We start from the raw sequence: 12,739 nt of genomic DNA, 5'->3' as shown, positions 1-12,739 counted from the left end.
AGGTTTGTAGTATACCACATCCATCCACACGTGGGAGGGCACATAGGTGGGGTATTTGATAATCAAACAATGCTCTAAGTCACCATCTCGGGTAAATTATCCAATGAACAAATAATGCCCCATAAATTCTCTAGGGTGATCCAAACTGGCAAAGAATGTTCTGAATCACCATGTGTGACATTTCGTTATTGATCAAAGAATGCTCTACACAGCCCTCTGTGGTGCTTAATACTAGTTGTGGGTGGAATTTGCGTAACACAAATCTCCGTGAAACTGTAAAAAATCTCAGCGAACACGCAGAAATTCCGCGAACATGCGGAATTGCTTGTTCGTGATGCTTTTTTCCTGTTTGCGTGCTCGAGGGGAAATATCTCACGAACACGCATTTTGAGAACGCCAACAAGCAAAAAATTTTGTGAAATCGCAGAACGCAGAATTTTGGGCAATTTTGCGTTCTCCGCGGAACGCAAAATTACCCAAATTCCCCAAATTCGAGAGCGGAACAGAATTCACCGCCCAGGCCTACTTAATACAACAAACAAGTAATGCTCTGAATAACCCTGTGGGGTAATTCTACTATATAACAGGAATTTTGTGAATCACCATGCACTGTCACTTTAAAATTCTGAACTACAGAAATAACTCACTAATGGGCAGATAATGCTCTGAATCATTCTCTGTAATAGTTCCATAACAGGCATAGAAAGCACAGACTTAGCCTCTGGAAAAAAGCCAGGACATGCTTTGAAACTCCCTCAAGCAGAATTTAGCACTGGGCAAAGAAGGGTCTTCAGTGCACTCAAGGGATGTGTTGAAATAAGCACAGAATGTTGTCCAGTAACCTCGAATATTGTTCTGCAGAAGCAAAGAACACTATTTCTCATCGTTGTATACAATGTTAAAACAGGAAGAAATTATCCTCACCACCTCCAAATAGAGTTCTTCATTGGCCAAAAACGGAAGTACCTTCAAAGAGAATTGAGCACCGGGCGAATGACACAAATGAACAATAGAAGTTACTTGGATTAACCATTGACAGACGTGTGGGTTAGACAAATTATGCTCTAAATGTTACTGGAAAGAAGCTGTGAAGAAAGTGAATATTTTATAAATAGATGCCGATCACGCAAGTAAACATCCACAGCTAACAAATCTTTCTGTTGACTACCACCATTTTAATTTTATTTTGAAACCGAGTTTTAACTACCATAATATAATATAACTTTATAATGGAGGTGAACGCATTTAATCTCCTTCTTAACGAATTTTAACATTAAAAATACATGCACTTAAGCACATTCAAGTAAAATTCTGCAAAAGACAAAGATTACTCGAGTCCCCTCAGCCTCAGGCAGTAGCCTGCAATCAGCAGCGAATGGAACGAACATCCTCCAAGGTAGAAATCTGTGTGGAATAAATGATGATTAGAATCACCGCAAGGCTGGAATTGCAATGGAGAACGTGTACTGTACATGAAAAGAACACCATGGCCATCATCATTAAGAATTCTGCAATTAACAATACATTATTTTTATTTTTTTCTGCTAATAATCTTACATAGAATTGACAGGCAACAAAGAATCTGACTCTCCTTTCAGCAGCCAATGGTGGGATCTTTTGATCCTCCAGTTTAGTTAAGCCTAAAGTGAGATATTCAAGTGCCATAGCTGCGGGGCAACAGTGTTACAGGTTCTGTCGAATAGTTTTGCTTAGTTCTCTTGAGCCGTATCAGGCAGGCTACAGCCCACTGGAGGATCAGAGTCAAAGGATGCTAAATAGACAAGTTCACCAAAGAGCCTATCCGGCTACCAGTCAGGTGGAATGGGAATGCTAACCTGCCAAAAGGTTTAGTGATATACGGGATTATGCAGCTGCCATTTTCATACCACTGTTAAATTATGGAAGGCAGGAAGTTGAAACACTGCCACCGTTACATTTGGTAAAATACATTCCCCTCCCCATTTACTAATATGGCGTATACATGTTTACTCACCAAAACCTGCATATTTAGGAAATATATATATGGCCTCTTAGCGGTGTAAACAACCCGCGCTTTTTTTACTCAACTAAATGGTTCACATTTTAGTGACTCCAAGAACATGATAAAGTGACTAGAACCATCCGCTTCCCATGCCCTGGAGAGCGCACATTGATTTCTGTAGGTAGTGCTTGGCATGCTGAGTTACCTCCGAGACTGGTACAGGAGGAAATGCACACCATATTAATGTGTCCATGGAATGTCCCTCTATCACAATGGTTAGGTAAAAGCTGAATATCCTGCCTCTGTACACATTTAGGCTGAATATAAAAGCACATTTAAAAAATTGTATAAAGTCTTTCACACAGTTGATTATTGCATTCCCTGATCGAGGCGGAAGCAAAGGTATTTTTTTTCACTTTTCGAAGAGCTATAGTATGGACTTTGAGACCAAATCTACATGACTATTATCACAAGGAAACCAACATTTCACTAGGCCAAATTTCTTCCAGATGATGTTATCCTGCAAAGGGAAAGTGATACTAAATGTATGTGTAAAATGTCTTGATAAAATACTATGAAATTTAAAAAACGCGTAAATCACCAGTGATAAACACATAAGTGCTTGAAATGCAGCTTCACATGATTCCTATGACGCACAAGCTGAGGGCTCATTTGAATTAAGAGAAGACATTTTCAGATATGGATGCATGAGATAAATTTAACCAATACAGATAGCTAATTTTGATAATTTTTTCCTGCTTGTTAATGATATGTCCATATTTATTTCAGTGGGCACAGTGCTAAAGTGGTGTTACTGGAAAACACCCAGAAAGCAGGAAAGACCGCTTCAGTGAACTGGGCTTGGAATTTATACAAGAGGATTGTTTTGCTAGCATGAGAAAAAAAAGACACTTGACCGTTGTCACAGTTAAGAAGTACACCGACTCTGTCGGGGCTGGGATTGTGGAGAATTTCTTCCACATCATTGTGCCATGCTGAAAGCTTGGCATTAAACCACTCAATGCACCAAGACACTTTATTTCTCCCAAGGCGGCTTTCGGTACCTCTCCGGTCGATGCTTTTGTAGGAGACACCAATACCACAGAAATTACTGCTCTTTATTTCGACTTCCCAATAGTGGATGCCTCTAGAGAAACCTTGAAAGCCCAACACTTGGGAACAATGAGTGAAACGCTGAGGGTTGTCGCTGTAGTGCAGGGGAGTATCCGTGACAGACATTTTTGTATTTCTTTCAGTCAGAACTATCCTTTTGTGTGCGGTGTTAAAATCCAGCGAGAGTTTCTCTGCAACTAAGGAGACAGACATAAAATGGGTACATCTTAAATGTGTCAAATAGTTAAAACATTGAAAGCATACAGTAAAAAAAGACATTGAGCCATTGATGTCGCTTTCTTTTGTTAGATATTTATCTGATGCAAGATTATCAAACAGCACTAGCAGAGCTTCAGAACACTTTCAAAATCACCAAAAGATGGTGAAGAGAATTCTATTTGTCATAGAATTTTTTTTACCATCAAATAGATGCAAGAGTATCAGAATGCTGTATACGTCAGATTTCACAGTGTGAATAGATCATTTGTAAAGGAAGAAGACCACTACTAACAACAATTGTGATCGTTCCACTGGAACGATCACAATGATGCGGTGGTAAATAGTCTTAAAAACTTCCTCGACGCCCTAGACCTCACCCAAATATGCAACAGCCCGACCCACGAGAAAGGCTCTACCCTCGACCTGATCATCGCCAAAGAGGACGCCATCCAACTTGAGTCTATCCAACCATGTGACTGGTCAGACAATCATATTGTCACATTCATCATCAATGAAAAAGTCAAACTCAACACTGGGCAATCCTCCAGACCTAAAGTCTGGAAAAGAGACCTGAAAAAACTCAACCCATACTCCCTACCCCCGAACAGCCGCGATCTCCTGCTCCCTCCTACGGGCGCCACAGATGTCCAATCCTTGACTGACCACTATCTCCACGCCATGACCTCAATAATTAATGAGGCTCCCCTGCAACTAAAAAGAGTCTCCACTAAAATCTCCAATCCATGGTACGACGGGAGTCTCAATGAAGATAGACGAGCCATGCGAATAGCAGAGCGCACCTGGAGAACTGCTCCTTCTGCACTGCATCTGAAAACGCTGAAGAAAAAGAGAAACACCTACTTCAGGAAAATAAAGCGCTCAAAAGCAAACTTCTTCAGCCTCCAGCTCGACCAAGCAAAAAACCGCCCAAGAAAACTGTTTGAGCTAATCAGAACACAAGCCAAGGAACAACCCCAACCTCTTAGCAATGCGTGCGAAGCACCCTCCTGTGAAGACTTCACCGCTTTCTTTACCCAAAAAACTGACAACATTAAGAGTGATCTCCGCACTGCCGCAAGCCTCTTCACCACGCCCAACTGCATAACACACACCGAACCAAAAAACAACGCTACATGGTCTTCCTTTGACACCTACACCGAAGAAGAAATAGGCAAACTGCTCAGTACCTTGAAACCCTCCAATCACCTCACGGATCCCCTCCCCGCTAATGCTGTCAAAGATTTCACTACATTGCTACTTCCACTCTGGACCAAAATTATCAACAGCTCGCTCCAACAAGGAACCATCCCTGACTCCCTCAAAGTTGGACAAGTCACTCCTTTACTAAAAAAACCTACGGTCGACCCAACCGACCTAAACAACGATCGCCCCATTACCAATATTCCCACTCTCGCCAAACTATTGGAAAAATGCGCGCAACTACAACTGACTAAACACATTAATCAGTTTGATCTCCTCAACGCTCATCAATCAGGCTTCCGAGCAGGACACAGTACTGAAACTGCTATGACTCACATAATTGACGATGCCCTTCAAATCCTAGATCAAAATGATACCTACCTCCTCATCCTTCTTGATCTCTCTTCAGCATTCGACACTGTTAAACATGAGAATTTACTCGAACTTTTGAACACAAGGATGGGTATATCTGGGACTGTTTTCAAGTGGTTCACCTCCTTTTTACACAACAGATCGCAGAAATTCAAGAGTAACAACCTGATGTCCTCGCCAATACCTGTTTCGTTAGGCGTCCCTCAAGGATCCTCCCTATCACCAACTTTGTTCAACCTAGTTATGGAACCTCTCACTACCTTGCTACAAGCATCCAATGTACTTTTTCACATGTACGCAGATGACACCCAACTATATCTCAAACTACAATCCCCCAAAGACATTCTACTCCTGAACTCAACGATCAGAAGCACCCAATCCTGGCTTGCCGATAATCATCTCAAACTCAATGCTCTGAAAACAGAGTTCCTTCTGATCTCACCTCCCGCGAAGATCTCTACTACTCAATCCTGGCTGAAACAGCTAACTGCACTCAATGTCCAACCCACCATAGTAGACTCAGCAAAATCTCTAGGCATAACTCTCGACTCCAATCTCAACATGCAGCATCATATCAGCAAGGCTACTAAGGGAGCAAACTTCCAAATCAATATCCTGAGGAAACTTAAACCCTTCCTGCCAGCCAAAGACTTCCAAACTGCAGTACAAGCACTAGTAATCCCGCGAATTGACTACGGCAGCATCGCCCTCTGCGGTCTTCCGTTAACCACTACTGCACCCCTAAGAGCTTCTCTAAACGCTGCAGCGAGACTCATCACGGGGTCAAAAAAACACTCGCATATCTCCCCTGACTTGAAATCCTTGAACTGGCTGCCTTTGGAAGCCAGAATTCACCTGAAAATCGCCTGCATGACACACAAGGCTGTACATCTGAGCTCTCCCGGATACCTCGCTCAGAAGCTGTCAATCTCTGGCGGCTCTAGAAACACCAGAGGCACTAACAATCTTCTGCTAAAACCTCGAAGATTCCGTAAGGAAAAAACTTATAAACGCTCCTTCTCAGGAATGGCACCCAGGATCTGGAACTCACTCCCTCCTGAAACTAGGCTTATCTCCTCCATCACACTTTTTAAGAAAGAAGTAAAAGCTATTCTCATGGCCAAATACACTTGACACTTGACCTATTAACGTTATCCGTATAGACTCTGCACCATTCTGTATTATTCTGCCTGATCACTACGACGATGTGTTTTACCTGTATTATTGACTTACCTGACTATATATGCACACATCTATCTGTAATATCTGCATATTGATGTACCTGTTTTACTTTACTCCCTAATGATTTGAGTTTCACTCTCTTGTTGGTATGCCCTGCTTTGTAAAGCGCTCTGATATCTGCAAAGATCTTGTTCGCGCTATATAAAAATTTCAAAATAAAATTAAAAAAAATAAAATAAATCACACTAAGTCAGCTATGTGTAAGTCCAGACGTGACCTTGCCAATGAGCATTTTGAAGAAGGTCTCAACAAGATGGCTGATTGCTGACAGTTGATGGCTGTTTGTCCTGTTGGAAGAGCACCTACATAAAGGGTGTGTGTGTGTGTGTGTGAGTGGATTGGCTGCTCGAGCAGGGGACTAGCGCCAGAATATATTTGTCTCTTCCTGAGATGTTGGTTCCGCTGCAGGTACCTTGAGTATTTTTGATTAGGGCAAATAATGGGGGTTGGCTGGAGAGTGAGTTGCATGTATTCGCTGCGGGCCCCATCACTGGGTGCCAGCTTTTTGGCGAATGCCCGGGTGGTGGGCTCCTATGATTACGGCCCCTTTGCAGTCTTCAGCCCGTGCTTCGACTTCAACCTATATTCAGATCTGCTAGTGCTGCTACGTGGTGCCTTATACTTGAGCTGCCGCAACGGCTACTGTGGTATGTGAACCCTCACAGAGTGTTTTCATTTCAGTGACAGGGAGTCAGCACGTGAAATGTCATCAAGAAGGGGGAGACATTTGAGCCTGGCTCATGTCTGAAGGTGGGTTCCTGTGTGCAGGACAAAATAACGGCTAGTGGGGACAGCGCGGCGCCCACTCTGGATTTAGTTCTCCATGCTATTGCTGCCTATAAGGAGCCTCTAAAGCTAAACAAGCATTTGCAATGCTATAGGTCTCGCATTAGGAAAGTTTGAGCTATTGGTATTGTAAATGACACATTTTTTATTTATGTGTTGGTTTTGAAAATTGCAAAATTAATAGCTTTGTCATTTACAATGCCAATAGTTATAACTTTCGCAAATGTGAGACCTATAGCATTTGTAATGCAATATGTGTTGTATTTACATGACTTACATGTATTGCTATTACAAATAACAATGGCTTTGAATTTTTTAAAATAATTAATACTTAAATAAAAGTTATTGTAATTTATAATGTCAATAGCTTAAACTTTTGTAAATAACTTTTGTGAAGATTATGTTCAGTGTATTTTATTGTGACGAAAATCCAAGAACAGAAGTGAAATATTAACATCTTTTTGTGACATTTGTAATAAAGCTTGAAACATTGAAAGAACATATTTGAACTAGTGATGCTGTGGTGGTGCTGAGTGATGCTGTGGTTGCGCTGAGTGATGCTGTGGTTGCACTGAGTGATGCTGTGGTTGCGCTGAGTGATGCTGTGGTTGCGCAGAGTGATGCTGTGGTTGCGCTGAGTGATCTTGTGGTTGCGCTGGGTGATCCTGTGGTTGCGCTGAGTGACGTTGTGGTGGCGCTGAGAGACGCTCTGGTGGTGCTGAGGGATGCATTCTTGGCCCTGAGTGATGATGTGGTGTTGCTGAGTGATGATGTGGTAGTGCTGAGTGATGCATTCTTGGCCCTTAGTGATGATGTGGTGTTGCTGAGTGATACTGTGGTGGTGCCGAGTGATGCTGTGGTAGTGGTGAGTGTTGCTGTGGTGGTGCTGAGTGATGCTGTTGTGGTGCTGAGTGATAGTGTGGTGGTGCTGAGAGATGCTGTGGTGGCCCTGAGTGATGCTGCGGTGGCCCTGATTGATGCTGTGGTGGCCCTAAGCGATATTGTTGTGTGCTGAGTGATGCTGTGGTGGTGCTGAGTGATGCTGTGGTGGTGCTGAGTGATGCTGTGGTGGCGCTGAGTGATGCTCTGGTGGTGCTGTGGTAGTGCTGAGTGATGCTGTGGTGGTGCTGCGTGATCCTGTGGTGGTGCTGAGCTATCCTGTGGTGGTATTGAGTGATGCATTCTTGCCCCTGAGTGATGCTGTGGTGGTGCAGAGTGATGCTGTGGTGGTGCTGAGTGATCCTGCGGTGGTGCTGAGTGATCCTGTGGTGTTTCTGAGTGATCCTGTGGTGGTGCTGAGTTATCCTGTGGTGGTGTTGAGTGATGGATTCTTGGCCCTGAGTGATGCTGTGGTAGTGCTGAGTGGCGCTGTGGTGGCGCTAAGTGACGCTGTGGTGCTGCTGAGTGATGCATTCTTGGCCCTGAGTGATGATGTGGTGTTGCTGAGTGATGCTGTGGTGTTGCTGAGTGATGCTGTGGTGGTGCAGAGTGATGCTGTGGTGGTGCAGAGTGTTGCTGTGGTGGTGCAGAGTGATGCTGTGGTGAGGCGTGCAATAGATGATCTCCCGCCTGAAATGTCTTTGGTGCAAAAGGTGCCATTTTTGGAAACCAGAGCTTAGGATGCTGAAAATAGAGCTTGCTGGAGTAACATCAGAATTATAGGGCTTCCGGAGCTAATTGAGGGCCCTTGATTCAGACTCTCCTGAGGCTTCCCCGGGAGCACAGCCCAAACCCAATTCTCGATCTTTTTAAAAAGTGTGCTAATTTGTTTGTTTTTAACTTTTGTCCACTCACCTTCCTTTGGGGCTCTTGCTCGCTTCCCTGCCCACCGCACAGCCGAGGTGAACGCCGCTGCGGGACAGGCTCTCCCCACTCGCCGCTATCAGCGAGCCTCCCCGCAGGCCACGCCCACCTGTACGAGGCCACGCCCACCCGTTTACTTAAGAGGAGCTGACTACTAGCTCGGCCCTTGATTCAGACTCTCCTGAGGCTTCCCCGGGAGCACAGCCCAAACCCAAATCTCGATCTTTTTAAAAATTGTGCTAATTTGTTTGTTTTTAACTTTTGTCCACTCACCTTCCTTTGGGGCTCTTGCTCGCTTCCCTGCCCCCCGCGCAGCCGAGGTGAACCCCGCTGCGGGACAGGCCCCCCCACTCGCCGCCATCAGCGAGCCTCCCCGCAGGCCACGCCCACCTGTACGAGGCCACGCCCACCCGTTTACTTAAGAGGAGCTGACTATTAGCTCGGCCCTTGATTCAGACTCTCCTGAGGCTTCCCCGGGAGCACAGCCCAAACCCAAATCTCGATCTTTTTAAAAATTGTGCTAATTTGTTTGTTTTTAACTTTTGTCCACTCACCTTCCTTTGGGGCTCTTGCTCGCTTCCCTGCCTCCCGCGCAGCCGAGGTGAACGCCGCTGCGGGACAGGCTCTCCCCACTCGCCGCCATCAGCGAGCCTCCCGGCAGGCCACGCCCACCTGTACGAGGCCACGCCCTGAACATCGCTACAAAACATGTGCCTCCCACGTACGCGCAGCGGACGGGCGCAGCGGGCGCGCCGTTTGCACGCCGAAGCCGCGCCTAAGGCAAGCCCGTCTGCGCCCGTCCGCGACGGGCCGGGACCAGGGGCCACAGACCCTGCCCGTCCTCTGGCATACTTATCAGCCCAACTCTCCGCACACCCGGCCCCCTTCCCTCCTTCCCCTTCTCTGCTCCAACGTCTTGACTCCTTTGGTATTCTTGCTCCCCACCTTCCCTGCTCACTCCCTCTCACCCAGAGCTCCATCTCTCCCTCCCCTGCTTCTCCGCTTGCCACTCGTTTTTCATCAGCCCCCCTTGCAGCTGCTGCTTGCCTGCTCAACACTCGTTCGGCAGTCAGGCATCAGACGGAACTTTCCAATCTTTTGAACACTGACTCTCCAGATTATTTATTTCTCACTGAAACCTGGTTTTCCTGATTCTCTTCCGGACCTCCTGGCCATTCTCCCTGACACCTATTATGCTCTTCGAGCGGACCGCCCGGCTGGGAAGGCAGGGGGTGGTGTGGCGATGATTATTCGCTCCACCTTGAAATTTCAACTTCTTGTTCACCCACCCATACCCAACGTGGACTACCTGGTGGCCCGATCTCTTAATCTTCCTGACCCTCTCACTGTTGTCCTCATGTACCGTCCCCCTCAACCCATGCCTTCATTTGTAGCTGCCTCACAGGATCTTTTGGCCACACTGGCGGTCAATAACTCATCGGTTATCCTGCTTGGCGATTTTAACTACTGGCCAGGTGACCCAAGGGAAGATCCTTCTTCCAGAGACTTCTCTGCCACCCTTCAGTGTCTGAACTTCTCGTCTCACATCCTGGCCCCCACCCATGTCAAGGGCCACACTCTGGACCAAATCCGGTCATTGCGCCGTGATGTCTCACCCCCTTCTATACTTCCCTGTATTTGGTCTGATCATTTCATTATTTTATTTTCCATTTTTTCGGCCTTGACCGACAAACTGTCTTTACCTAAAAATGTACTAGTTCGCAGTTGGAACCAAACGGACCTTAACCCTCTTTCTTCTTCCCTGGCCTCCTCAGTGCCTGATCTCACTGATCTTTCTTTAGATTCGCAGACAGAAGCCATTAGCACCTGGCTTTCTTCCTCCTGCGATCAGGTTGCCCCGCTTAAGAAGGTCAAATCCGTCCGCCCCTATGACGCACATAAATGGTTCACCAGGGAGCTCAAAGACCTCAAACTCGACCTCAGACGTTCGGAACGCCATTGGAGACGAAACTATTGCATCACTCTCCGGGCTAAATACAGACTTCTCCTCAATGACTACAAAAAAGCGATCCTGACGGCCAAAACTAAATACTTCATCGAGAGAGTTGCCCTATCTGCTAACAAACCCCGAGAAATTTTTTCCCTCGTCCGTCACCTCGCCACCTCTGACCGCACTAGCACCAGTCTTGTTCCAACCCAGATCCTCTGCTCTTCACTCAATGATTACTTCATTGATAAGATCGCCACCATAAAGGCCAACATTCCCACGGTGCATCAACCTGGTGCCCCCTGCCCCCCCCTTTGCCCTCTTCTTTTCTGGATCACTTTCCTCCCATTTCCATCGATCGTTTCCTCAATCTGCTTTCAAAAGTCAAGTCTGGTTCTCCAGCAGACTGTGCTCCGGCACGGATCCTCAAAGCTCTTTTTATCAGCTGTCCCGCCCCTCCTCTTGCCCTTCTCAACGCCTCCTTGGCTCTGGGTTCTGTTCCTTCTTCCTTTAAAACCGCTATAGTTTTTCCTATTCTTAAAAAACCCAGTCTAGATCCCTCCCTCCCCTCTAATTTCAGGCCTATTTCTCTTCTTCCTTACTTGGGTAAGATCCTTGAAAGCTATGTTACATCTTGCTTGTCCTCTTATGTCGAGGAGAACCACCTTTTGGCCTCCCATCAGGCGGGCTTCCGACCAGGACACTCCACGGAGACAGTGATCATTGCGGTCCTGGACGAACTTAAGGGGAAAGCTGACATCAATCTTCCCCAAGCCCTGGTTCTCCTCGATATGTCCGCTGCGTTTGACACGGTCGACCATTCCATCCTTCTCGACCGTGTCAGCGCAGCGGGCATTCGGGGTGCAGCCTTCTCCTGGCTTGCGCCCTTTCTTCAAGGCAGGTCCCAAGCGGTTCACCTCTCGGGCTTTTCCGCTCCCCCTCGCTCGGTTACCTGCGGGGTTCCCCAAGGCTCCTCCCTCTCCCCTCTTCTTTTTAACCTCTATATTCACCCCCTTATTATTTCTCTTCGCGAGCTGGGGGTCTCTGTGTATAATTACTCGGACGACCTCCAGCTCGTCTTTGATCTCTCCTCCCCCTCGGACTCTCTCCCTAAGTTCTGCTCCACGTTAGTCTTTATTTCTGAATGGATGAGCACCAACCACTTGAAGCTCAATCCGGACAAGACGGAGCTTGTCCTCACGGGTGGTCCCTCAAATCCTTGGTCCACGGTTCACTGGCCCCCTTCCTTTGGTTCCCCTCCCTCCCCGGTTCCCTCCGTTCGGACCCTGGGCATCAAGGTCAGCCATGATCTGACCATGCACGCCCAAGTCAGTTCCGTCGTATCTTCTTGTTTTTTGTCCCTTCGTCTCATTCGGAAGATCTCCCGGTATTTCTCAGCGGACGCCCTTAAATCCATAGTCATGGCTCTTATCACCTCCCGCCTTGACTACGGGAATGGCCTGTACGTGGGCATACCCACTTATGAAACCCGACGTCTTCAGGCCATCCAAAATCAAGCAGCCCGCCTCATTCTTCGTCTTCCCAAATCTTCCCACATTACCCCTGCACTCAAGTCCCTCCATTGGCTTCCCGTGCACCTTAGATCCTTTTTCAAATTGGCCTGTCTGGCCTTTCGGGCGCACACCCACTCAGCTCCCCTTTTTATTAGTTCTATGATCACTCCTTACGCCCCCAGCCACACTCTCCGTTCCTCTTCTCTTTCTCTTTTGCACGTTCCCCGCTTCCGCAAATCCAGAATGGGGGGCACCCGTTTCTCGGTCCTGGCCCCCCGGTTCTGGAACAGTCTTCCTCTCTTCATTCGCTCCATCCCCATCTACATCCATTTTCGTAAAGCCCTGAAAACATTTTTGTTTTCCCAGGCATTCCCCTGCTAGCTCCTTCGGATTCCACCGTTGAGTCAGGTCTAGTCCCCATCGCCAGGAAGCCGCTTGGCCGCAGTGCGCTTTATTAAGTTTCTTTTTCATTTCATTTCATTTCATTTCAATATGGCCAGTTTCCTTCAGTATTGGATCAAAAAAAATGTGGCCCTAGAAAGCCTCTTCCCACATGGTTTG

The 12,739-nt window shown here is 46.7% G+C and overlaps 1 protein-coding gene across 1 annotated transcript in view; it reads right to left on the bottom strand.

Moving 5' to 3' along the window:
* Window positions 1-1,154: 1,154 nt before the first annotated feature.
* Window positions 1,155-12,739, bottom strand: part of TRIM25 (tripartite motif containing 25) — a 570,281-nt gene continuing 558,696 nt past the window's right edge. The window contains exon 10 of the mRNA XM_078654404.1: window positions 1,155-3,291. Coding sequence (XP_078510530.1) covers window positions 2,762-3,291 — 530 coding nt within the window. The 3' untranslated portion in view covers window positions 1,155-2,761. The remainder of the gene's footprint in view (window positions 3,292-12,739) is intronic.

Source organism: Lissotriton helveticus, chromosome 7 (assembly GCF_964261635.1).
Source record: "Lissotriton helveticus chromosome 7, aLisHel1.1, whole genome shotgun sequence".
NCBI lineage: Eukaryota > Metazoa > Chordata > Amphibia > Caudata > Salamandridae > Lissotriton > Lissotriton helveticus.
This window is presented reverse-complemented; position numbering and strand designations above follow the sequence as displayed.